Genomic DNA, 24719 nt, shown 5'->3' with positions numbered 1-24719 from the left:
CTATGTAACTAACTGTAGACCTAGATACTTAAATTGTCACAAAAAATAGGTCTTACATTAACATTGGGAATATTGCTGTGCCTTACAATATAACAAAATCATTCAAATATTTCTTGTATTACAAATTTATTTAAATACAAGTTGGCTGGCAAATCCACCATTTTTGCTAGGAAAAGTGTTTGCATTCCGAGAAGATACAGCAGAACTCATGTGATGAAAGCTTATCGAGCTCACCGTGTTTGCTGGATAAGAATCCCATGTAACAGAAAAAAACCATAGAAATCCAACAGTTACATCTGCGTTACTAGTGAAGTCAAATCGAAATAAAGTGCAAGCGCGTATCTCTCAACACCTATATGCATTTGTGGAGCACGATGAATATGAGAAATATGCAAGAGTCCCCGATGCTGATAATAATATAGTTCAAGGGCATACATAGAAATCTAAAACGGAGTCAATGTGTGGTTGAGACCCGATCCTTCCGAACACGAATCCTTCCTTTCCTTCCCCCACCTCTCTTTTTCTTTAATATAATCTCTTATGCAGCAATCAAGAATTGAACATATCAAGTGAAATTCTTTAAAAAATGTTATTTTTTTATTCTTAAAAATCATTTAAAGTTAAAATTATTAGAAGCTACCGCCAGTCCTCATGAACACACTTGCAAGGGTCTTCACTAGTTGTCTGTCGCAATGCAAGGTTCCAAGCAATGGAAAACCAGCAAGACCGTGCTGTGGTATAAGGAGAGAACAATCAAGACATTGACAACTACTACCCAAACTACTTACTGTCTGTCATCTACACGAAGGACGAAGGACAAGGTCCCGATCGTGCGCTAGGGTTGCCCTGTGACTTCTACTTTTGCGAAGGACTCGAAGAGCATCGCATTTTTCCTTGAAGGTCTTCGTGGAGAGGTCTGACCATCGGGTCGGGGGTCTTCCTGCGGTGGGTTTGATGTCGCGTGGTATCCATTTGCTCACGCCCCTGGTACAACGGTTGTAGTTAAAATGCATCACGTATCCACTCCACCCAGTTTTACTTTCCCTGGCATATGCTGCGGCGTCTCTGATCTCCTCTGAGCTTCAAATCTCTTCTTAGACTTGCATGAAACGGGAAACTTCTAGCATCACTCTTTCAATTGCGCATTCTATGACGCTAATCGCATTTTCCTCCTGCTTGCAAAACGCCCATGATGCTCTTGTATGCTCCTCAAGCTGCTTGTTTCCTCCTGATCAACTCAGAGGCCAGGGCGTTAATTTTGATTTCCCGGCCTAGATAAACATAGATGGAGCATTCGTACTTATTCGCTACGTTGAAAAAGAACGGAGAATGAGAAACCTTCCCGTTATTCATAAACATCGACTTGTCTAGGTTCAGGCGAAAACCGATTTTTCCACACGTTTCATCAATGTCGGCCAGCATCCGTTCGGCCTGCTTTCTGTTTGATGTTGTTACGATGTCATCAGCGAAACGAAAATGGTGCCGTCAGCTTTCACTCTCATGTTATCCCATTACACTCCTAGCATCGCGTTCTCGAGAGCGGCACCGAATATTTCGGGTGAAATTGTGTCAGCCTCACCCCTATCTTCATGGCTTTCTTCATGTCGAAGAAAGTGAGAAACAGCAGCATCTTTCACTTTCGCAATATTCCTTGAGTTTTGGAGTGATGCCCATTTGGTCAATCGTACTAATCCCTTTTAAAAACCCTGCACGGTCTGGCTGGTTTTCCATTCCACTGAACTTTGCATGGTAACAGATTTAGAGTGAAGAGCCTCGCAAGTGTGTTGATGAGGACTGGTGGTAAGTACTTCGGATGTTCAGGTTTGATTCTGTCGGGACCGAGTGAAGTGCGATTTTTCACCGATATGATGGCATGTCGGACTTCGCGATGGAGGACCTCTGGCAGGACATGCCCATTTTCCTGGCTGTCGAACAGATGGTGTAGTTGTTCCATTTGGGTCCGGAGAGCAGTCATTTTTGCTTTACGATTTGCGAAGTTCCAACGGGTGTAGCGAACACTCTGTCCCGTCTCAGCAACTTTAGCGAACATCTCTGCTCGAGCGAGCTTGGATTTGAGTTCATGGTTGCCTGCAGCTCGTGCAGCTCCACGCTGACGAATCAATGCTAGAGGTTCCGGAGAGAGGCACCTCTTGGTGGTTTTCGAACTCTTCGCATTCCTCCTACAGTCGTGAAGGTGTTCTACAAGCCTATCATATTCGTCGTCGATGTTGTCCATGACGGTCTTTCCAGATGCCAACAAATGAAGCGGAGAGTTTCCAGTCGATGCTGGTTATCGGAGTTCGTTATGCGATTTTCGCGGCTTTTCTCCTCTCCGTGTAGAAGAAAATTTTCTTGGAAGAAGGCAATGGTGTGATCTCGCATAAAGCTTTGTTACAACTGCGACATTGGTCAGGAAAACCTTTTAGTGGCGAAGATGTTGTGAATTTAATTTCGTTCTGATACCCTCCATCGGGTGACTTCCACGTCCAGCATAGAGAGGAGGGCTTCTGGAATTGCGGGTTTCCATGGATGGTCTTAGTCGTCATGATAAACTCGGAAAGCCTCTCTCCCTGCTTGTTTTATTGAAGGCTGTGTGTTCCGATGTGAAGTTCTCTAGGCGTTTTTCTGGGTCCAATTTTGGCGTTTAAATAACTAATTATGACCTTGTAAAACCTTGTGAAATTTTTCAGCAGCCTAGATGACTCCTGCAACCCCTCCTTTCCTGGTGCTACCGTACAAGGTTTTCCTCCGGAATCAGAAGACTCTTTTCGATTACTGCATATAAATTTGCATATAAATTGTTATATATAAACATGTTATATTGTAAAATAAATATGAAATTTATAAAATATACAAATAAGTTGCTTATTTGTTTTGGATGTAAATTTAGATACACCACACTACACATATGTCATGCCTTTCTCTGTATATGTAAAATAGAAATTGTGTCCATGTACAGGTTTTCAGCAACCACCGTTCATTCAACTGAGTGGGAATCCAAAGAGACCTTACGAAGGATACTGCATCGATCTCATCGAATTAATTCGCAGTGAGGTACGACTTCTACACGCTATGCAGGGATGTGCATTTATGCTCAAAACTCACGAACAAGTCACTTGCAGTGGCATGCCATGTACACAAACTTTCGAGCGGAAAAATTGTTCTAAGTCAATTCTAGGTAAGCCATCAGAAACTGTGTGGTCTCGCAGCTCTAGTGCCACACCCTAAAATAAAACAAGCAAAGCATTGAATGTATCAATACTAGAATTGTGGCTTAGCCCTTTAACTTACCAGTAGTACATTGAAGACAATCTGTGAAACACCTCCCTCACCTCCTTGCTAGACCAGAGACGTCCGAACCCGCATCATTGATTGCTGATAATGCCAAAATAAATCAGTATTACTTCACTGTCTATGAGATTTGCAGTTATCTTACTTCAATTCGTGCATGTTTATTTTATGAGTTCAAGACGGGCGTGTCTGTGAAGTGCGGAAACGTTTGTAATTTTGCTAGTTTTTGTTAAGTTTCGAAAGTGGGTTATAACAGAGAGCAGATTTGGACTATTAGAGAGCCTCAAAGTAAATATGTGATCTAATCTGCAAAGATGATGGTGCAAGTAGGTGATCAGAATGCTCTCGGGCCGAACCGTACATGCATCAGGCGGCGTTCTAATCAACGGGCGACGATGCCAAAATCTAGTAGAAAGATAGAACAGGCTCTAAGATGACTTACTTGACTTAATCGGCGGGCTGATTTTATTGCCTGACGCGATTATCCGCATCTTCGCTGAGCTGTGCAGTTTTTGAAAATAGCTCTGCCCTGCCTTCTCGATCTTCTGCGAGACCTTGCACAGAATCAATCCATTTGTCGCTATTCGATATTCTGCGAAAACTTACTTCGCCTGAACTGCGTGTCTGGGCCGAATGTTCTTAGGTCCTCTTTCACCACGTCAGTAAAGAACTTGCGTTTTCGAACAGATGGCCTCTACCAGCTCGAACTCGGCGAACTCCTTAAAACTCGTTAAACAAGGTGATATACTGGTCTCATTTATATATGACTAAAGAAGCGAGGGCTATTTTCTGTGGTCACTTTCGATGGCGGTGCAAGATGTTGATATCTTCCACGTGACATCTGCTGGTCTACCACATCAATTTCCGCACAAAGATCTTCACTGCGGCATACCCTAGGCCGAAAAGGCCGAAATTAGCCAAGCAGCTGTCTGCGCAGCTTCTTTTCCGTCAAGCCTTAACATTACTGTAGATGGTGCTGAGCAAGTCTCCAGTCCGTACATTATGTTGGGCGGATAGGTAGACTCGTAACTTGACCAGCGGGTGGGCGATAGAGGTCGACAGGAGGCATTTCGTTAAGGGCATCACCCCACGAATCTGGCGTGGTATGGATTTTCGTTGGAGTATACCTATATTCCTCGGATCTCCCTCGCTAGAAGGATCACAGCCGGTTAGTCGCGAGGCTACGTGGCGCGTCCCCGGGTGACGGATAGATGGCTAATCGCGGACCAAAATCGACCTTGTGCCTGCCTTGAGACGCAGGTGGATTCAGGGAATGAATTCCCTGTTTTTGCTGCGCCAGGATCGGCTCATAATACTGTTGTATCTCGCACGTCGGTACGACCAAAAGCATGCAATCAAGCGAGGGAGGTGCAAAAGAGGCGGTTTGGAGTCGCCTCCAACAAATAAGCTCCATTTGTCCACTACGGGAGGACGTGACGTCCTCCCAAAAATCATGGGACTAGAGGTCTGGAACCTGCCCATGGGTTTTAAAATTTTATGCATGTTACAGTAATAAGGAATAGTCTCCTGATTCCAGAGGAAAGCCTGGTACGGTAGCGCCAGGAATGACGAGGTTGCAGAAGTCATCCAGGCTACCAAAACGGAGAAGAACTAGGATGACGATCTGTACTTATAACGCCCGTACGCTTGCATCGGATGCGGCAATTGGAGATCTGATGATGCAGGCCAGAAAGTAGTAGTACGAAATCATAGGAGTTAGCGAGGCGAGACGACGTCACCCTCTCAATGCCGTATATGAAACTGGAGAAGAACTGTTCTTAGGAACATGCGACAGCAGAGGAATTGGTGGAGTTGGCGTCCTCGTCAACACGAGTATGACAAAGAACATCGACTCTTTCGAGCAACTTACGACCCGAATCGGACGTCTGCGGACGAGAAGATGTGGTTCAACGCCAGCTTTGACGATCTTTGTCGCTTACGCTCCAACATCAAGCTACGAAGAAGAAGATGTCGAAGCTCTCTATGTGGACCTACAGAAGTTCCACAGAGAAGACCACACTTTCTACAAGGTCACTGTTGGTGATATTAACTCCAAAATTGGAGATTTTAACTCCCAGAAGAACGTCTGAGGAACTTCACATCGGGACCCACGGCCTACAATTGAACGAAAAGGAAGAGAAGCTTTCCGAGTTTATCATGATGACTAAGACCATCGATGGAAACTCGCAATTCCAGAAGTCCTACTCTCTACGCTGCACGTGGGAGTCACCCGGTGTAGGGCACCATACTGAAATTGACCACATCATCGTCAGTAAAAGGTTTTCCCTGTCCGATGTCGCTGTTGTGCCAAAGTTTCATAAGGGATCGGACTATCGCCTCCTCCGGGAAACATTTTCGTTCATCCGGAGAGAAGAGGAAGCCGCGAAGTTCAAAGGGGGAAGTCCTATCCTTTTCTAGTGCTAGTCCTAGCGATCTATCACTAACTAGGATATTCAGCCGTCTTTTGGGAAGATTCCACAATGAACAGCATCGATGAGGAATACGATCGGCTCGTTGAACATGTCCATGACTGCAAGAGGAACGCTCAACGTTCTAAAACCACCAAGAGACGCCTGTCTCCGGAAACTCTAGAGCTGATACGTCGGCGTGGAGCTGGATGAGCGGCAGACAACGAGGAGCTCATGTCTGAGCTCGCAAAACTTTGCAGAGAGGTGATAAAAGATGATTTCAAAGAGAGAAGAGCAGAAGTGTTGGCTGAAGCTGCAGAGGCGGGACAGAGCCCGTCGAAACTTCGTCAATCGTAAAGTAAAAATGACTGCTTGCCGGGCCCCAAATGGAACAAAACAACAACAGCATCGAGAAGGGATATGGAGAAGGTCATTCACGACTTCTACTCTGATCTCTTCGACAGCCATGTCCACTTGCCTCTCACCATCTGAGGGAAGACGGACATGCCATTCCAGAGGTTCTCCCGTCCGAACTATGATATGCTATCATGTCCGTGAAGAATAGTACTTTACCCGGTCCCGACAGAATCAAGCTTGAACTTCTGGAGTACCTACCGTCAGTCCTCATCAACACACTAGCGAGACTCTTCACTCGTTACCCGTCGGAATTCAAGGTTTCTAAGCAATGAAAAACCAGCAAAACCGTGCTGTTGCATAAGAATGGAGACCCACAAGACATCGGCAACTATCGTCCAATCTGCTTACTGTCTGTCATCTACAAGCCTTTCACACGAGTAATCCTAAACAGGATAGAAAAAAGTTTAGATTTTCATTAGAGACTCATCGCGAGGAGTAGAAGATGCCGTTATGTCTCACTTACATCGATTTAAAGAAAGTCTTTGATACAGTTGAGACCGAAGCGGTCATGGAGGCCTTGGACAACTCGCATTCGACCTGTTAGCTTATGAGCTTCGGCGATGTGCTGGACGACAACACCTGTTTCTAATGTATAGGAATCTTCTGCCATATAACAGTGCGGGTTATTTAGCTCGTACGTTCCTAATGCGTACACTCGAACGCCTGTTTGCGTTTAGTTAAAGCAGGGCCACCACGTGCAGGTAGCAATCAGACTCGTATACGTGGTCCCGTATTATTTGATTGCTCTCGTCTACATTAGAAAAGATCAGATGGGTGGTCCTTTTCAAGAGGCTGTAATAAATATTAATGTGTCGTGCTGTAAGCAAAACAAAGATATAGAATACAATATACTATAGAAGCCAGGGGTGGTATAGTCCAATCGGTAACAAGGTCCCCGTAAGCATTACCGTTGTTTTAAACGTCCTAGTGTCAACGAAGCCGTTCGTCCCTCCAGGCTCGACAGATCGGTACCATACTTGTCTGAGAGGATAAAAAAAAAACACTGACTTTATCATATGCTAGTTTTCATCGTGTGTTCGACAACACCATCTTTCTCTTTTGACACTGATTACGGATGTTGGAGAGTTCTATCCCCGGCAAAATCCTGATTTTTGCAGAACGATAAAAACAGCAAAACAATAAAGCAGAACACATTCTAGAAACATTTTCATCCACTTTCTACTTCCAACACACAACTTTGCTCTTTCAACGCGATTAGAAAATGGTCAGTAGATCAATACCTTGCCGGAATCTCGGTTTTCGCAAAATGAATAAACCGCTGATGAGCACATTTCACCGGCAATTCTTAAATTGCCACATTTACAGCATCTTCGCGCGATTTAGAGGTGATTCTAGCGATTAACACTGGCCGTGATTGGAAATGATTGGAAATGAACAATGATTGCTGAACTGGTCGGATTTTGTTATGTTGAAATAAACATTCAACAACAATAACATTGCGTAAAAGAAACCTAGAAAAAATAAATAAATGGAGTTAAGTTTTACAGCTGTAAAACGGTTAACGTATCTTTTTTTAGAGTCTTTCTGTTTTTTTAATGTTAGTTGAGAAGAAATTAAGAATCTAGCGAATTTCTCAACATTTTTTCAATTAAATTTTGAGAGAATAAAGAGGAAACGTGAAAAAAAAGCAAAATTGAGTGATCTGATAGAAGAAGTTCTCCTATCACGATATATGTTAGGTTGTTCAGATATAAACGAGACTTTCGACTCATACTTTCAAACATCACAAAATGTTTTATAACAAGTCTTTATTCCAAACAATATTCTCCATAACTATCAACAACGCTTCGCCATCGATCATGCAGGTTGTGGATGCCGTCCTCAAAGAATTTGGTTGGCTATAAGTCGAAGTATGATGCGACCCAAGATCGGACTTCGTCGATATTGTTAAACTTTTTCTCCGACAATCCGTGATGCATCGATCGAAATAGATGGTAGTCCGAAGGAGCCAAGTCCTGACTATACGGTGGATGCGGCAAAACTTTCCAGGCCAACTCTTCGATTTTTTTTTTCGATTTACGGACAGCTTTATTTTTATCACTCAGCTCATGAGGAACTCATTTGCCGTGCCGATTTGTCTTCCCGATTGCATGTAAATGCTCGTCAATTGTTGAATTCGAACATTCGAACTCTAGGGCAAGTTTTCTTGTAGTTTGTGTCGGATCAGACTAGATCGCCTTCTTCAGTAATTCGTCGTCTACCACTTGAGGGCAACGTCGGTGTTCTTCGTCTTCTAAGCTCTCATTTCCATTTTCAAAGCGTTGAAACCATTTGTAGCATTGACTTCGCGAAATCATATCTTCAATAAAATAAAAATTAAAATAAACAAATAAAAAAATAAATAAATTTTTATTTTTATGAAATAAAAAATATTACAGAAATCAAAAATAAACAAAAAAAGAAAGTAAAATATACAGAAAAACGCCAGGAACAAAATGGAACCAAAACTGTCCAAATTGCTGTTCGAAATTCGTAAAGTTTCGAAAGTCTCGTTTATATCCGAACAACCTAATAATAACAAGCTTAGGGTGTGTGTGTGTTTGTCTATGTGTCACGAAATTCGAAAAAGGGGGTGCGACGGGTCCACCGGCGTCGCACTACCTATGGAAGGAGGTGCGACGGGTCCACCGGCGCCAGGTACCTATACAAAGGGGTGCGACAGGTCCACCGGCGCCAGATACTTATAGAAGGGGGTGCGACGGGTCCACCGGCGTCGCACTACCTGTGGAAGGGGGTGTGACGGGTCCACCGGCGTCAGGTACCTATAGAAGGGGGTGCGACGGGTCCACCGGCGCCAGGTACCTATAGAAGGGGGTGCGACAGGTCCACCGGCGCCAGATACTTATAGGAGGGGGTGCGATGGGTCCACCGGCGTCAGATACTTATAGGAGGGGGTGCGACGGGTCCACCGGCGTCGCACTACCTATGGAAGGGGGTGCGACGGGTCTACCGGCGTCAGATACTTATAGGAGGGGGTGCGATGGGTCCACCGGTGCCAGACACCTATAGAAGGGGGTGCGACAGGTCCACCGGCGCCAGATTCTTATAGGAGGGGGTGCGACGGGTCCACCGGCGTCGCACTACCTATAGAAGGGGGTGCGACGGGTCCACCGGCGCCAGGTACCTATAGAAGGGGGTGCGACAGGTCCACCGGTGCCAGACACCTATAGAAGGGGGTGCGACAGGTCCACCGGCGCCAGATACTTATAGGAGGGGGTGCGACGGGTCCACCGGCGTCAGATACTTATAGGAGAGGGTGCGACAGGTCCACCGGCGCCAGGTACCTATAGAAGGGGTGCGACAGGTCCACCGGCGCCAGATTCTTATAGGAGGGGGTGCGACGGGTCCACCGGCGTCGCACTACCTATGGAAGGGGGTGCGACGGGTCCACCGGCGTCGCACTACCTATGGAAGGGGGTGCGACGGGTCCACCGGCGTCGCACTACCTATGGAAGGGGTGCGACGGGTCCACCGGCGCCAGATGCGACGGGTCCACCGGCGCCAGATACTTATAGGAGGGGGTGCGACGGGTCCACCGGTGCCAGACACCTATAGAAGGGGGTGCGACAGGTCCACCGGCGCCAGATTCTTATAGGAGGGGGTGCGACGGGTCCACCGGCGTCGCACTACCTATGGAAGGGGGTGCGACGGGTCCACCGGCGTCGCACTACCTATGGAAGGGGGTGCGACGGGTCCACCGGCGTCGCACTACCTATGGAAGGGGGTGCGACGGGTCCACCGGCGCCAGATACTTATAGGAGGGGTGCGACGGGTCCACCGGCGTGCGACGGGTCCACCGGCGCCAGGTACCTATGGAAGGGGGTGCGACGGGTCCACCGGCGTCGCACTACCTATGGAAGGGGGTGCGACGGGTCCACCGGCGTCGCACTACCTATGGAAGGGGGTGCGACGGGTCCACCGGCGCCAGATACTTATAGGAGAGGGTGCGACGGGTCCACCGGCGTCGCACTACCTATAGAAGGGGGTGCGACGGGTCCACCGGCGCCAGGTACCTATAGAAGGGGGTGCGACAGGTCCACCGGTGCCAGACACCTATAGAAGGGGGTGCGACAGGTCCACCGGCACCAGATACTTATAGGAGGGGGTGCGACGGGTCCACCGGCGTCAGATACTTATAGGAGGGGGTGCAACGGGTCCACCGGCGTCGCACTACCTATGAAAGGGGGTGCGACGGGTCCACCGGCGTCGCACTACCTATGGAAGGGGGTGCGACGGGTCCACCGGCGCCAGGTACCTATGGAAGGGGTGCGACGGGTCCACCGGCGTCGCACTACCTATGGAAGGGGGTCCACGACGTCCACCGGCGTCGCACTACCTATGGAAGGGGGTGCGACGGGTCCACCGGCGCCAGATACTTATAGGAGAGGGTGCGACGGGTCCACCGGCGTCGCACTACCTATAGAAGGGGGTGCGACGGGTCCACCGGCGCCAGGTACCTATAGAAGGGGGTGCGACAGGTCCACCGGTGCCAGACACCTATAGAAGGGGGTGCGACAGGTCCACCGGCACCAGATACTTATAGGAGGGGGTGCGACGGGTCCACCGGCGTCAGATACTTATAGGAGGGGGTGCAACGGGTCCACCGGCGTCGCACTACCTATGAAAGGGGGTGCGACGGGTCCACTGGCGTCGCACTACCTATGGAAGGGGGTGCGACGGGTCCACTGGCGTCGCACTACCTATAGAAGGGGGTGCGACAGGTCCACCGGTGCCAGACACCTATAGAAGGGGGTGCGACGGGTCCACCGGCGCCAGGTACCTATAGAAGGGGGTGCGACAGGTCCACCGGTGCCAGACACCTATAGAAGGGGGTGCGACAGGTCCACCGGCACCAGATACTTATAGGAGGGGGTGCGACGGGTCCACCGGCGTCAGATACTTATAGGAGGGGGTGCAACGGGTCCACCGGCGTCGCACTACCTATGAAAGGGGGTGCGACGGGTCCACTGGCGTCGCACTACCTATGGAAGGGGGTGCGACGGGTCCACTGGCGTCGCACTACCTATAGAAGGGGGTGCGACAGGTCCACCGGTGCCAGACACCTATAGAAGGGGGTGCGACGGGTCCACCGGCGTCGCACTACCTATAGAAGGGGGTGCGACAGGTCCACCGGCGCCAGATACTTATAGGAGGGGGTGCGACGGGTCCACCGGCGTCGCACTACCTATAGAAGGGGGTGCGACGGGTCCACCGGCGCCAGATACTTATAGGAGGGGGTGCGACGGGCCCACCGGCGTCAGATTGCCATAATATCGGGTGCAACGGATCCGCAGGCGTCAGTGGACCCGGCCATTTGTACGCAATCACTTAGGGTGTATGACGCAAAGATAAATGGTTTGAGCCGTTTCATAGCCGTGACCACCGAGCGCTTTGCTCTTCACCTTTATCACTCCTCCTCGTGCCTATTTCCTTCTTTGTTCTCCTCATGTTTGTAGCATGCCGTTCTCAGGAAGTGGAAACACGCATGTAAACGGCTTCTTAAATAGTAGCAAGATGTTGATGTGATCTGACGTGGAACGTTATCTTTATCATTAGAATGATGTCTTTCACGTCATTTTATGTTAAAACATCATTCTTTGATAACTATTGAGGGAAATCAGAAGGAATACCAATACTTCGAGTAATGCTTTGGAATTGTATCTATATTACTCTGGCATCGAAGGAGTTTTTGTAGCTAATGGTCGAATGTTCTCCAAATGTAGGATTGACGCGTTTAGAAGGAAAACTCCGTAATCTTTATTTATAACATAAAGAAGAGAAGGAAAGTGTTGTAAAAGAAAACACAAATCTAATTTCACAGTAAACACCGCTGCTATTAACTTTCATTGATCAGTCAAGGGGAGCGAAGCTAAAACCACTGAAAGTCTGAAGTCCGGCTTTAGCCGGACATTCATACTGGTATAATATATTTTGATTCAAATCAGTTTTCATAAAGGAAGAACTTAATGTGCTTTTGTTGGAAGTCATACAGATTTTTGCAGCCAAAACTTTGGAGTTTCATGATTTTCTCGTGGCGAGTTTCTGGCAATGCGAGCCAACAATCCCCTGCTATATTTTGACAGAGCATCGAGCAAAACTACTGGTTGCAAATTTTGATGTCTGTAGGTGTCGTGGATCTCTCGATAGCTAGTTGAGAGAAATTCAAAAGTATTAAGAGAAAATTACTTTTTTCTAAATTAGGTTTCAAAGAAACTATGAAAGAAACACCAGACTTTGCAGAAACATAGACAAACTAGAACATGAAGGGTCTAATTCGCGCTCATATTATCCTTATCTTCAGTTGTAGATCTTTTTTCGCTTAGTAATAGCGTCGAATTTTTCTTTAGTGATAATATGGAAACTCAATATTCATTATGTCATTCATATAGTATATAACTATGTCACACGTCATTCGAAAATATACAATAAATATAAAAATCTTACTTCTGTCAGAAATTAATCAATCGCCGTTTCAATAAAAAATGTGTTACACCACGCTGTGCCATCCGTCAACACTTTTCGGTTACATCTCTGTGCCTCCACCAAAGGATTATTAGCACTAAATTTCGCACCCCTTACTATGAATTTATCCAACAGCGAATACCATCTCCTCCTTTCCTCTTTGCTCTTTTCATTTCTTTCCTCCTCTTCCCATTTCTCCCTTACGACTCCCTGCTGAGAAAATACGAACACACGGTGTTGACTCTGATTGTATAATATATTTTTGTTTTACTTGTAGCACTGTATACTTATATTTGAACACTTCGGAAATTACCGCAAAATACTTCACGAAAACGTAAAAATACAGGTAGAATTCACTTGCCCTTCGAGTCGGAGATAAGGAAACGTTCTGGGCAGCTGCCCAAGGTCCAAAAGTGAGCGGAAAGAATGAGTGTGTTTTTCTAGTCTTATATCAAAATCTCTGCAGTTCTTGACGTACGGCACCGGCAACTAGGGGATAAATCTCAAGAAGATAAATCACTTATAGCTTTGATTTTTCACTTTCCAAGAAAGCGCCGAAACTTAGTTCTTGAAAAGCGTCAACAAAAATTTCTGTGGATGGGTGGATTTGCAGGATTTGCTGGATGCTGGAATGATTGCTTTAGCGAGTGTCAGTAATAACTCCATTCGACCCGCAAGAGCTGCCCAGTGGCTTCTCCAGTAGCGACCGATGCAAACAAAAATAGGGTCTTTCTTAAGAGGGCTCTATAACAAATCTGATCGTAGAGCCAGCGGTTTACCTGTAGCCCGTTAAATATTACGCGAAACCCACTCGGACACGTCTCTGCTTCAACGGTTGCCGTTTAAAGGCATCACCATATGAATCTGGAATGGCATGGATTCCCGAAGGCTAAAGACTATACTGGGTCGCAGATTGCAGAAACGGGTGGGATAACGCGCATTTCTTCCTAATTGCCGTAAAAAAGAAGATCTGGCGCCTGTACAAGGGCGGCGCGCTCGAGTAGAACTCGTCGTAGAAAACAGCGTCGCGGAACGCTCGAAGTTGAAACAATGATGTGATATGATATGAAAAAATGTACTGCCAACATCACTCTTTCCATTGAGCGTTCAGTGACACTGGAAGCATTCATTTTGTTTGAGAGGAATAGGTTTCTGAACCATGGTGGGTAAAGGTAGGAGGTGTGGCGGTGCTAATAAGATAGAAGCACAGAGTACGGTGTTCTTGGTCTACCTTACGTCATCCTCGATGCTCTTCTACGCAACCCAAACTTCTCGTTTGTTCCTGCCCTGCTCAGTTGTAGTCGTTCATGTTTTTTTTTTTGCCGACCCATGCATACATAGCCGGTACACTTGGTTGTTGAGCGTTAATGAAGGATCCATATTATTTCTAACGTATTTTTTTATAACATCTTCCGTTTCAACTGTATACCTTTCATACCAATCTATTTACACGTTTCTGCCAGCATTGATTCCGCACGATTGCATAATGTTATCGGAGGGTCATGTAATTGTGTCATTAGCGAAACAAAGATAATATACGTGACGACAATTTTGGTTTCTAACTAATCTCTCCATGGCAGTGGTAACATTTTTGTGGAATGGTGAAATTTCTGGTTATCGTACAACCCACGAAGTACCTTTATACTGAGTAGCCATTGTTCAATTGTTCAAGCCAAAAACCCCAAAATTAGCCGCAACAGCGAATGCCCTCTCGATAAGTCTCTAGCACCTCTCGGATGGCTCTTCTGATCCGAATGTTACATTCGAATTATTTGCTCTCGTGATCGATCAGTCAGCGGTCCCTACTAAGCGTCTTAGGTCCAATGTGAGCATTGAGTGCCGCTACCTTACTGGTTGAAAAAGTAAGTTCAGACTTAGGAGAGGTTCATAGAGAGATTTGGTCGTTTAAATTGTGAAATGAAATGTCCATTTCAGGCTCTGGAAAAGGTTATTAGCCAACACGTTATTCAGTAAAGTTAGTTAATGACAACCTCATATACAGTTAATTAAAAATCAATAGAGATCAGAGATAAACAGAATCTTCACGTGGATTTTAGTTCTGAGACTAATGTATTTCACGTTCTTATTCTATTATTCTTGTGTAGACATTTGTATTCCTTCTGTCCCATGGACATTCATTCTCCAAATAATATGTTGAACGCTTGTGTTAGATTATAGATAACGAATTAGTCTTGCAATTTTCGGACAAAGACGCTTGTGAGATTCCTTAAGAGTCAGGTACCGATAATGCCGATGACTTCAACGAGAAATGACGTTTGACAATCCTAGTCTTGCTACCACTGACAGCAGTATACGCACCACACAAGATGTGGACATTTTTTTTCTGAAGAGTCCTTCACTGAAGATAAGTACCAGAGCAACATCATTCAACATGCAGCCAGAAGGGCTGCATAATAGCTTACCAAAAATGACCTCACCTCGCGTTTCTAACGAAAGAGCAAACTCAAAGAGAGTCGAATTGCAAAAAAAAAAGTTCGTGATCATTGAGGCTTATCAAACACAGCTTCTGACAGGCCATCCTATGATTAATGGAACACTTACTTATCGTCGTTTCTTACTGGTGAAACGTATCAGTCGCTGTGATTATCCTACAAAATTTAGGCTGAGAAAATCTGACATTTATTATAAGTCATATTCCAAGCTTGTCGAACATATTCCATGAGTTAAGGTACTCGTAGCTTAGAAAACAAAATGAGGCGTGAAGGTATCAGACATCACCGTGGTAGAGGGTTTATAGGTGTTGAACTGTTAAGAGATTTAGCGATAGTTGCCAACGTCATGGGTCCCTTCTTATAGAACAACAATGTCCTCCAATGATTCAGAATCTTGCATTCTGACAGGTGAGACGTGAAGAGCTTTGCCGGGATGCGAAGACAGGCGGTAGATTTTTCTTTCTTTGCTCGAATTCACTCTTTCGGGAAAGGATGCGGTGCGATTCTTTACCAATATAGTGTCATGTCGCACTTTGGAAGAGAAGCTCTCTAGAACAACATATCAATCTTCTCTCAGTTGGTGAAAATGCGAGTAAAAATGGCTCTCGAAAAGACCAGAGCAGAATTCGTTGATAACTTCCCTCCTTCTTAATGCAGTTACTCCATTTGGGTTCACCTTTCTTCTCTTTTTTTTCATGTATAGTGCAGTGAAATTTGAAAGCTAGTGTGTTCACTTGGTTGATGATTATCTTGTTCTGCTTGCATATTGAGTACTTTGGAGGCGAATATTACTGGAAAAATCGATGCTGAGAGAGCTGAAATAGCAGCAAAGAGGTGCGAGAGAACTGCGCTTTCAAAACTTAATCGAAGTGTCCTCATTAGTATCATTAGTGGTGAAGGCGTTTCAAAAGTGCAGGGTTCAGTAGTCGATGGACGGAAACTTCGTAGTTGAGATCAAATGTGTGTGCATTGCACAGCTCAATACTGTTGGGAATCATGCCGACTTAAAATAGTATCGTCGAAGTCGTCCGAGAGTGTCATTTTCACAAATTCGGTTCAACACAGAAATTTCCTGGGAATTGTGCTTCAGAAATAACAGGATTTCGAAGGGTTCGGCTTTAAAAAATGTACTCGGATGTCTTCTAGGATATATTATCTTTTAGAAGCACACTTTCTAGGGAACCTCTACTGTAACCTAAACCTAATAAAAAATCATATGGTCATGTCCGACCCACTTGGTGCGAAAGACATTTAGGTGTTTAGTTACCGGTTCCCGTCAACAAGACTACGTTATTGTCATGCTTATCCATATCTTTGTTGAAAGTAACACCGCGTTTTGTGAGAATGCTACGACTCCATAAGCAATCAGATATCAACAATATGAAAAGTTAATAAAATAGTTGAGTTTTGAATATGGACAGGCGAGTTGTCTAAACTCACGTGCAAGTCAAGGAACGATTTGTCAACTATGAATACCCTAGGACCTAACCTAGGGTATTCATAGTTGACAAATCGGCGGATGAATATGGACGACTGACTACTTTCCAACTTAGCACATCAACAGATTAAATATTGGCGATTCTGCTTTACAGTACTCTAGTACATGTTTCAGCTCAATTTTTCCTATTCTATTTACGAAGTGGAAGATGGATCGTTTGGATCAATGGATCAAAACGGGAACTGGAATGGTTTAATTGGTGCTCTTGGTATTGTGATTGTATAATTTAATAGTAAGAACACAAAAACCTATCATGACGTTGGGATCTCTTTACGAATGGTTTGGCTAGGATTGTAGCTCACAACGGTGAGCGTTTTCACGGACATTAATAAGTAAAAGAGAGTGAAAACCTTGGTTGCCCAGGTTTCGATGCAGCTTGTGACGTGGTAAAACACGAACTATTCCGGGAAAGTAGGCAGACCAGGGAAAATTACCTGTATTCTTATCAGGCGATTACTCTCAAAAAGCATGACGATAAAAAATCATTTGCTGTTAGACTAACATGAGTTCTTTATTTCGAGCATGCACAACATTCACTGGAATCAGCAAAATCTATGGATACATTCCTACTTTTTGATATCAAAGTTTTAGGAGCGAAAATCCGCATATATCGAGTCATCCAACAAATACAGTTATTTTTCATTTCCACTGAAAGAATATTTCTCCTCATGGATAGGTTAATTTTAGAAAAGAGCCATTGGAGGTCTATCGGATTAGACAAGAGTACCATAGGAAATGAAGAAGAGTATATTTCAAGTTCAAATCACTTTGTTTGTCTATATCCTGAAAATAGAGGATGTATAGAATATTTGTGAGATGACTTTCTACACTAAGCTAAATTCTAAAAAGATTTACAAAATATATGTGTTCTAAACCGTAAATACACTGAACACAGTGTTTAAATCCAACCGAAAGGATTTTTCCGAGCATTCACGTGGCGACCTTCACTTTCACATTAAAGTTGAGTAATTTTGAAGAAAACAAGGTTTTGAATAAGTTGGCTTGTTATTTTTTCACACATACAATTCCATAGTTTCTTAAACAGGCACTGATGATCATCGATGCATCCACCACTTAAAGGCATCACTCCACGAATCTGAGGTGGTACGGATTCTAGGTGGAGTATTCGTATACGGGATAGTAGATCATGAAGAAGAAGGTAATTCCGTCCGTTTCTTCCTAATTGCCGTAAAAAACGGCCCGGAAGATACGGCTTCGAGCGTTCTGGCGCACTATTTTCCACAAGGAGTTCGACTGGAGCACGCCAGCTTTGTGTATCGGACCGTTTTTACGGCAGTTAGGAAGAAATGGACGGAATCACCCCTCTCTCCATAATCTACTATCCCGTATACGAACACTCCACCTGAAATCCGTACCACCTCAGATTTGTGGGGTGATGCCTTTAAACATTGTTCGAAGCAAAAAAAAACGGTTTAATTTTTTCACAGTCCTTAAATCCGCTGTTGAGTTGTGTTCTGAATCTCAGCCCCCCAGCTTCTGATATCAGAGAATTGTAACCGTCCAAGAAAGATGAAACACTGTGAGTGACACTCATGGTGACTAAATCGACGGATGATCATCAATGTGTGGTAAAGAAATCATGAAATTCTAAAGGAGATGCATGTAAAAAAGGTCACCTGTTAGATCCCGTTGTTCTCCCAAGATGTACATACCTCCGTATATATTCGCTACGTTGAAAGAGAACTGAGAATGAGAAACTTTTCCGTTCTTCATGAACATTTTCTTGTCTAGGTTCAGGCGGAGACCGATTTTTTTCACACGTTTCATCGAAATGCGTTCGGCCTCCTTAAAGTTTGATGTTATTAGAACGATATCATCAAAGAAACGAAAATGGTGCCGTCAACTTTCACTCCCATGTCATCCCATTCCAATCCTTGCATTGCGCTTTCGAGAGTGGCACTGAATATTTTGGGTGAAATTGTGTTACCCTGACCCCTCTCTTCACGTCGATTATGACATCATCGTAGAATGGGGAAATTTTGGTAAAGGTGCTATACAACTCACGAAATATTTTTATGTATGGAGCAGGGGTATGGAGTAGGGACGCCTTGGTTGTCCAAGGCCTCCGTGACCGCTTTGGTCTCGGCTGTATCAAAGGATTTCTTTAACCCATTGACGACAGTACACGTTTTTGCGTGTCTGGCGTGCGTGTGGGACAGGCACGTTTTAAAGCAACGTGCAGCCGCGGCTCAACGTTGAGCCGCGTTGTCCTACGGTTACCACTTTTTTTCCTTTGTACAAACTTTTGCCTTTTTACTATTCTATGATACTATAATTTATCTTGTATTTGTTGCTAATCGCGTTGTTATGTTTTTTTTATTTTACTTTCACTTATTCTGCTTACATAGAGTTAAGTGAGTTTTAGTAGCCAAAGATGGACGAATCTGAGTTAGACGTCTTAGAGAACAGTTTTAAAAGACTACTCAATGAAGCTGATGAAGGAACTACAGAAAATGGTTCTATCTTCAATGATGCGTTACTGCTAGAAGTAGAATGAGAAATTGTCGATGTCAGATAGTGAGAACGAACAGACGAATGGGTAAACAACGCAGAAACTCAAGATGACTGGAAATTTTCTCATTAATTTGGTCTGCATGATCACTCACGTAGCTGTCATGAATTCAATCGATTTTTAGAGCTATATTTGGACAAGGAAATGTCCTCAGTAATTGTCGAAGAAGCGAGTAAACAGAGCAAGGAAAAGGATCCCAAATTTAATGACACATATGCCGTTCAGATCAAAAACTTTATTGCATTGTCCGTAGCGAATGAAAAGCCAATTTTGCATTGGATATTTCTAAAGAATGCACAAAAAGTGTGACTTGCAATTAACGCTTAAATTTGTTTCTTGTTTTCAAAAGATAGAAACCTTTTTTCATGCCCATGTTGTGTGTGATTTTATTCGAAGATAATAAACCAATTAATTACAAAAAACTTTTAAAAAATTATGAAGTCACGGGAAATAATCGTTGGAAACCGTGCGGCTCACCGTTGAGCCGCGCTGTCGTCAAAGGGTTAAATCGATGAAAGTGAGACAGAACGGCATCTTGTACTCTCGCGATACTTCTATGAGTTTCGAACCCTTGTGTATGTGGTCAATCTTACTGAACTCTTTTCGGAACCCTGCTTGCTCCCATGGCTGTCCTTCATCTAATGTTCTTTCTATCCTGTTTAGGATTACTCTTGTTAAGAGCTTGCAGATGACAGACAGTAAGCAGATTGGACGATAGTTGTCGATGTCTTGTGGGTCTCCCTCCTTATGCAACAGTTTTGCTAGTTTTCCATTGCTTAGGAACCTTGCATTCCGACGGATAACGTGTGAAGAGCCTCGCCAGTGTGTTGATGAGGACTGACGGTAGGTAATTCAGATGTTCAGGCTTGATTCTTTCGAGACTGGGTAAAGTACGATTCTTCACCGACAAAACGGCATGTCGGACTTCGGGATGGAGGACCTTTGCAATGGCATGTCCATCTTCCCTCAGGTGGTGAGGAGGCAAGTGGACATGGCTGTCGAAGAGATCAGAGTAGAAGTAGCGAATGACCTTTTCCATCCCCTTTCTCGATGCTGTTTTTGTTCCATTTGGGGTCCGGAAAGCAGTCATTGTTGTTTTACGATTGACGAAGTTGCGACGGGCATAGCGAATACTCTGTCCTGCCTCTGCAGCTTCGGCCAACACTTCTGCACTTCTCTCTTTGAGATCATCTTATCACCTCTCCGCAAAGCCTTGCGAGCTCGAATGTGAGTTCTTAGTTGCCTGCAGCTCGTGCAGTTCCACGCTGACGTATCAACTGTAGAGTTTTCGGAGACAGGCGTCTCTTGGTGGTTTTGAAACTCTTCGTCTTCCTCGTACAGTACAGAAGATGTTCTACTAGCCGTTCATATTCGTCTCCGATGTTGTCCCAGAAGCCGACAAGCAAAACGAAGAGCTCCCAGTCGAAGATAGTTTTGGGAGTTCGCCTAGTAAACTTTGCGGCTTTTTCTCCTCTCCGTGTGGAAGAAAATCTTCCTCAAAAGGGGTGATCGTCCGATCCCGTATAAGACTTCGGTACAATAGCAACATCCGTCAAGCAAAACCTTTTACTGATAATGATATGGTCAATTTCATTATGATACCCTCCATCCGGTGACTCCCACGTCCAGCGTAGAGAGGAGGGCTTCTGGAATTGCGAGTTCCCATGGATGGTCTTAGTCGTCATGATGAACTCGAAAAACCTCTCTCCCTGCTCATTCGATTGAAAGCCGTGGGTTCCGATGTGAAGTCCTCCAGACGTTCTCCTGGGGTCAATTTTGGGCCGAATCACCAGTTATAACCTTGTAGAAGGTATGATCAGATCATATAGAAAGCTTCAACTTCTTCGTAGCTCGATGTTGGAGCATAAACGGCGAAGATAGTCAAAGCTGGTGTTGAACCACATCTTCTCATCCGTAAACGTCCGATTCGGGTTGTACGTTGTTCGAAAGAGTAGACTTTCTTTGCCATACTCGTGTTGACGAGGACGCCAATTCCACCAACACCTCTACTGTCGCATGTTCCCAGGAACAGCTCATCTCCTCCTCTTGGTCAGTCCAATGACGTCGTACTTAGCCTTCCTGGCTTGCATCACAAGATCTTCAATGGCCTGTCCGATGCAAACGTTCGGGCGTTTTAAGTGCAGATCGTCATCCTAGTCCTTTTCCGTTTCGGTAGCCTACATGACTTCTGCAACCCCGTCTTTCCTAGCGCTACCGTACAGAATCAGGATACTCTTCAATTACTGTTTTTTGCATATAAATTTAAAACCAATGGGCAGATTCGAGGCCTCTAGTCCTATGATTTTTGCGAGAACCTCACGACCTCCCGTAGTGGACAAGTGGAACTTATTTGTTGGAGGCAACTCAAAACCACCTCCCTTGCACCTCCCAGTCACTTTACGCCAGGCTTTTGGCCAGACCGACGTGCGGGATACGGTAGTATTATGAGCCGATTCCTGCACAGCAGAAACAGGATGTCCATCCCCTGAATCTACCTGCGTCTCAGGGCAGGTACAAGGTCGCTTTTTTTCTACGATTAGCCCCCTATCCGCCACCTGAGGACGCGCCACGTAGCCTTGCAACCAACCGGCTGTGTTGCCTCTAACGAGGGAGATCCGTGGGTGTAACAAAAAGTAGTCACCTAATTTACCAACTATCCATCAACTCATTTCCAAATACCTGCGCCCCTGAGCAACCTAAATTGAACCACTTTACTTTTATGTGCTACTTTTACTGTGTTTTGTTTGCTCTAATCTGATGGTTAAAGGCAGCGTATTATGAAATCTACTGGGATCCCTTCATGAATTGATAGTCTTGAGGTACAACTTCCATCATGCTAAGTTCCGCGTACTAGTCCAAAAAAGTGGCATGGTGAACAATTTTGGTTGCCCGTGTCCTTTACGATGGCAGTTATGCATTTTTTGTTATATGATGGGAAAACGGAAAATTCCGCTGTTCTTCAAGTCCAACTAATATAGCTGAAGTAAGGAGCAGAAGTTGCCCTACCTATAAAATTGAAGACGTATTACGGATTGCCCTTTTTCTACTACTCCTGATAAGTTGGATCATCGAAAAGTAATGAAGGTTGCTTCACACGTCTTTTTTTGGATTACGGTGGGATTTGGGCGGATCACGCTCGCATTCGTGAACTACACTCTACCACTAACTATTTGCATAGAGATCCCAACATCGTCAACTTCGTTGATATGCTGCCTTTAAGTATCGGGATCGGCGGATATCGCTCTTGCACCTCTCAGCGTCACAGCAGAGAGAGAAAACGATGTCGACTTTACCGTGCCTTATTACGATCTTGTTGGAACAACTATCTTGATGAAGAAACCCGATATGGAATACTCACTTTTCAAGTTTATGAAGGTAACAGCTTGTTATCATTTGCTTTTGATTAGCTCAATGAAATATTGTTGATAAAACCTGTCGAGGTCTTGGAGTGGCCAGTGTGGCTTTGCATAATTGCTGCCTACTTATTTACCAGCAGTACACTTTGGTTGTTCGAGAAGTTTAGTCCATACTCATACACTAACAGCAAAGAAAGGTTTTCATCTCTCTTAAATGTTATCTACAAATGCTTTATTATTGTACGTTTTGTAGGTATATCAACGATACTGAGAAACGAGAATTCAGTTTGAAAGAATGCTTATGGTTTTGCATGACATCATTGACACCACAAGGTGAGATTTTTGTCCTCACATGCTGCGTATTTCATGGGCAATCTTTGACATGTCGAAAAGGTATGGCTAATCGGTATCAGGGTTTAACCAACTCAAAGAGCAAAACTAAGTTAGAAACGGGAAGAGGAGGCGAGAGAGGGAGAGAGACCGCGTGAGTAAAATGAGTGGTTACAGAATATTTTCTACCCTGTCACAATGCCAAGTTTCAGTTCTTTTCATTAAAGGTAGCGTATCACGAAATTGTCGTAGTGCGGAAACATCAGGAAAAGCCTGGAGTTTGGGTTATAGCTTACGAAAACGAGCGTGGCTCCGCTCATCTTCCCCAATCGTCGTGAAATAACGACGCGGATAACGGCGTTCGCGAAATCAGTTGCAACGTACCACACTTGTGCACGCTCTGCATCCACTGGGAAGTTACCAAGCGGTGACAAAAAATTGGCAGGAACGGCAAACTTTGAATGCTACATCGATGTTCTAACGAAAAAAACTAGATGGAGCTGAGAAAAACTATAAGCACGAATTAATTTTTTGCTTGAAAACTTTTCTTTACTACACATCCTGTCTGCGGATCACTTTTCATTAAATCAAAATGTCGTTGTTTTTGTGTGTCCTACTAGTAACCACATCTACATATAATGCATAAAGGATAAAGGATAATGTGCACGGGGTTGAGCAAAGCGCAAACGAGTTTGACTTTAATTCGGATTTGATATAGTTTGTCATGACGACTAAGACCACCCATGGGAACCTGCAAATCCAGAAGCTCTCCCTTCAACGATACTCGTGGTAGTCACCCAGTGTAAGGTGCCATAATGAAATTAACCACACCATCATATCAGTAAAAGGTTTTGCCTAACGTATGTCGCTGTTGTGCTGAAGTTCTATGCAGGATCGGACTATCGTCTTCTTCTTTTTTTACAGGATTTTTTTTTCACAGAAGATTTCCTTTCACACGGAAAAGAGAAAGCCGCAAAGTTCACGAATCCAACTCCCAGAACCATCATAGATTGGGAGCTCTTTGCTTCGCTTGTCATCTTTTGGGAAGATACCGTCGTGGACAACATTGACGACGAATATGAACGGTTTGTAGAACATCTTCATGACTATACGAGGATTGCAAAGAGTTCCAAAACTACCAAGAGATCCGGAAGCTCTAGAGCTGATACATTAGCGTGGAGCTGCACGAGCTGCAGGCAACTAAGAACTCACGTCCGAGCTCGCAAGGCTTTGCAAAGAGGCGATAAAGGAAGACCTCAAAGAGAGGAGAGCAGAAGTGTTAGTTGAAACTGAACAGGACATACGCTATACCCACCGCAACTTCGTCAATCGTAAAACAACAATGACTGCTCTTCGGAACACAGAAAGAACAACTACAGCACCGAGAAGGGTGATGGAAAAGGCATTCACAACTTCTGCTTAGATCCTTCCGATAGCCACATCCACTTGCCTCCTCACCATCTGAGGGAAGATAGACATGTTGTTCCGGAGGTCCCCCCGCCCCCCATTGACATGACATCATGTTGGTGAAGAATCGGACTTCATCCGATCCCAACAGAATCAAGTCTGAACATCTGAAGAACCTACTGCCAGTCCTCGTCAACACATTGGCAAGGGTCTTCACTGGTTGTCTGTCGCAAAGCAAGGTTCCTAAGCAATGAAAGACCAGTAAGACCATACTGTGGTATAAGAAGAGAAAAGAAGAACGAAGGACAAGATCGCGATCGTGCGCTAGGTTAGGTACGGTTGACTTCTATTGACTTCTATATCTGCGAAGGACTCGAAGAGCATTGTATTTTTCCTTGAAAGTCTTCGTGGAGAGGTCTGACCATCGAGTCGGGAGTCTTCCTGCGATGGGTTTGATGTCGAGTGGTGTCCAGTTGCTCACGCTCCTGGTACAACGGTTGTAGTTAAAACGCATCACGTGTCCAGCCCACCCAGTTTTACTTT

At 44.8% G+C, this 24719-nt stretch overlaps 2 protein-coding genes across 3 annotated transcripts in view; one reads left to right on the top strand and one right to left on the bottom strand.

Annotated features, from left to right (window-relative positions):
• Window positions 1–24719, top strand: part of RB195_024212 (uncharacterized protein) — a gene marked incomplete at both ends in the record, with an annotated part of 53069 nt that overhangs the window by 15045 nt on the left and 13305 nt on the right. For both annotated transcript variants that reach the window (XM_064211908.1, XM_064211905.1), the window contains 5 exons: window positions 2968–3054; window positions 16665–16758; window positions 22304–22458; window positions 22524–22636; window positions 22693–22772. In XM_064211908.1, coding sequence (XP_064067786.1) covers window positions 2968–3054; window positions 16665–16758; window positions 22304–22458; window positions 22524–22636; window positions 22693–22772 — 529 coding nt within the window. The remainder of the gene's footprint in view (window positions 1–2967; window positions 3055–16664; window positions 16759–22303; window positions 22459–22523; window positions 22637–22692; window positions 22773–24719) is intronic.
• Window positions 1688–2236, bottom strand: RB195_024213 (uncharacterized protein; the record flags this gene model as incomplete). Its single annotated transcript, XM_064211909.1, has 1 exon — window positions 1688–2236. The coding sequence occupies one exon, from the start codon at window positions 2234–2236 to the stop codon at window positions 1688–1690; it is 549 nt and encodes a 182-aa protein (XP_064067788.1).

This window comes from Necator americanus, chromosome X, assembly GCF_031761385.1.
Source record: "Necator americanus strain Aroian chromosome X, whole genome shotgun sequence".
Lineage (NCBI taxonomy): Eukaryota > Metazoa > Nematoda > Chromadorea > Rhabditida > Ancylostomatidae > Necator > Necator americanus.
This window is presented reverse-complemented; position numbering and strand designations above follow the sequence as displayed.